Source organism: Limulus polyphemus, unplaced genomic scaffold (assembly GCF_000517525.1).
Source record: "Limulus polyphemus unplaced genomic scaffold, Limulus_polyphemus-2.1.2 Scaffold840, whole genome shotgun sequence".
Classification (NCBI taxonomy): Eukaryota; Metazoa; Arthropoda; class Merostomata; order Xiphosura; family Limulidae; genus Limulus; species Limulus polyphemus.
In genome coordinates, this window is record NW_013666450.1 from 258168 (window position 1) to 261169 (window position 3002).

The 3002-nt window shown below is 32.2% G+C and overlaps 1 protein-coding gene across 1 annotated transcript in view; it reads left to right on the forward strand.

Annotated features, from left to right (window-relative positions):
• Positions 1-2286, forward strand: part of LOC106460811 — a 6493-nt gene extending 4207 nt beyond the window's left edge. Inside the window, exon 3 of the mRNA XM_022387606.1 lies at positions 1856-2286. Within this exon, the coding sequence (XP_022243314.1) occupies positions 1856-2248 (393 nt within the window). The 3' untranslated portion in view covers positions 2249-2286. The remainder of the gene's footprint in view (positions 1-1855) is intronic.
• Positions 2287-3002: the final 716 nt, after the last annotated feature.

Here is a 3002-nt window from a genome sequence, read left to right on the forward strand (position 1 = left end):
CCAACGGATAGTGGGATTGACCGTTACATTATAACGCCTCCACGGCTGAAAGGGCGAGCATGTTCGATGGAATAGGGATTCGAACCCGCGATCTGCAGATTGCGAGTCGAGCTCCCTAACCACCTGACCATGCCGGGCACGTATAAGTGCTAGAGTTTGTTTTGCATCGGCAGTGTTATAATATTGCAGTGCCCTAATTGTTTGTCACAGCAGGCTACTTTATTATTAAAAAATTACATTATATCATTTGGATTATATATACTTACCAAGCCACTGCAATAGCTCAGTCGTGAACTCAATGGCTTATAACGCTAAATTTCGCGGGTTACTCGCTGAGAATGGCATAGCACAGATAGCCCATTGTTCTGCTTATTATTTAACTATAAATAAAACAAAAGAGTTAAAATCACCTAAACTTTTTTTATGAATGTAAAATAATATTCCCTATTTTAATTTCTATCCAAGAATGGTACGTATACTTAGCATAACACGTATGTTTTCTCGTCGCTTAGGAAAACGTATTTCTAGTCCAGAAATTATCATTACAACGGTTTAAAACTTTCTTAATTGGAATCAAAGTGTAGAAAGGGACAAATCAAAACTGATCATGTTGTATTTGTCAAATCCGAAAAAGGTAATAGTATTTTCATTAAGAGGCTATAATACAACTTTTACGAATGTATCAACATTTTATTTAATTACAATTACGAAATGTAACTCAAACATACCTTTAAATAACAAGGTAAAATAGAAAATTCATTTACTGCAATTAAAAGTCGCATTACTAAAGATATTTTATAATAATTTGTTGTCATTTAACATCCATTCTATCACATAATAAGCGAGAATTTTTTAGAGTAACTTTAAGGTTCTAAATAGATCCTAAAATGTTTAAATGTTAAAAGCAAGACTTCAATGTTTGATTCTATACAGGAACTTTCTTTCCCATACATGTGGAAATATGACGTACTTTTAACACAAGAAATATTACAGTGAGTTATACTCATTGTTCACGAAAGGCATGCGCAATTGCTTTCGAAGCATTCTCACATTACTGACGTAATCTGAAATATTCGTCTGGTGAAATAGCTTTCAATTACAAAATTTAAAATATTTCCTACTAATAAACTTTGGATAAGTGAGATATTGTTCTCTGTAGTTTCCTTTCAAACATCCTCTGTCTAATGTTTATAAACTAGAAGAATTTCTCTCCATTAATCTGGGTTTCAAAATCCAAGATAAACATTAATTCATCAGTTTAGACAGCAGACTTATTCTAACTGGAAAGAGTCCTGCTGACCACTAAATCTCTTGCTAGACGGTTTAAACGACAAAGGCAAAAATATACGTAAACAATAAAATGCAGCCTAATTTATAAATGTTTATCCTGATATAAAGTCTGTTACAATAAGCATTAACACTAACAAGAACGTGGGCACAAAATAGACCGAGAGAGAAAGAGAGTTGTATAAATATAGGTGTTGATCACGTAAGTCAGATCATCTACTACACACACATCGAGTATACACAAGCAACTCTGTAAAATTTGACGTTCCTGGTGAAACAATAACATATTTTAAAATAGTTTTTATTTTCCTGTATTTTTTTCATCAAAATAATTTCCTAATACAATATTTTAAATTACAGTATAAGATTTACAAGATAATATTTTTTTATTTCCGAAATGCACAAAACATATGTTCAAGAGGGCTCTACCTTTTATACTCTATATGATATTCAGAGTTCTTTATCTAGGGTTAACATGATTGAATTATAAATTTTCTCGCGCAGGTTTTTTGGATTTTGATGAAGACAAGCGCCAAGTCGTAATTCCTTATCCTCGTGGAGCTTGTCGGAAGACAAACGTCAAGGTTTGATTCCCTTTCCTCGAATTGGACGAACTTCCCGGAACATGACAGAAGACAAACAAAGAGTTCTGGTTCCGTTTCCTCAAGTGGATCAGTCTGAAGAGAAAGATTTGCAACTAGCTCTTATTCCACGTCAAGTTATTCCTTCACCTCGATTCGGTCGATCATTTACTTCTGGTATTGGACGTCACGTTTCGGTTTGGCCCGACTCATTGGTTGTTCAGCAGGATGGAGACAAACGATCATTCTTTACTCCACGCATCGGTATAACTCTGTTCACACCCCGAATTTATAAGACAGACATCGACAGTGACAGTAACATACCACACATATACAGGGTATTAAATACGGATTATTACATTAAGACACGACCTCCTTAACGATGAATAGTTATAAATATATAATTACTCTTCAAAAATGTGCTCAAAAATACACAGTATTGAAGATACTTGTGTTACTTGTCATGTGTAAATGTAAAAATTGTGTTGCTCAAATAAACTAATAGCAAGTTATTCAGGATTATTCTGTTCTTACTTATTCTATTACTTGTAATGTACTATGCACACACACACAGTCACGTGTACGTATTTTGTCTACAGAATAACACAAATTTCATACGTATCCAAATTAGTTAACTATTAAAAATCTGTGATATTTTATTCGATGAGACGTTAGTCTGATCGTAACAAGGTTATGAACAGAGTGTATAAGTTTCTAAAAACTGTCATTTTAAAAACCCTTTTAACTATACAGTTTATTAACTATATCTTGCATTTGAAAATAAACGGGATTTAACTTTACATTTTCTGGATGTAATGAAAACCCTTTAATCTTTCTTTATCATCTTATGAAGTAATTCCTTTTTAATAACGTCACTAATTACAAAATATAACAAATATGATGATTACCATACGATCCTTACTAACATTTAAATTTTTTTTTATATTTTCTATTAGACAAAAGTGCTTAAAGTTATGAGTTATGATCACTAAAGTAGACAAGCAAAATTTACATAACTCATCATATTATTAAAAATAATAATCGTCGTTTTGTTCAATCGAGAACCGTTGTAATAATGATTTATGGATTAGAAATATAGTTCTCAAACTGTAAACGATGAGAAAACTTAAATTT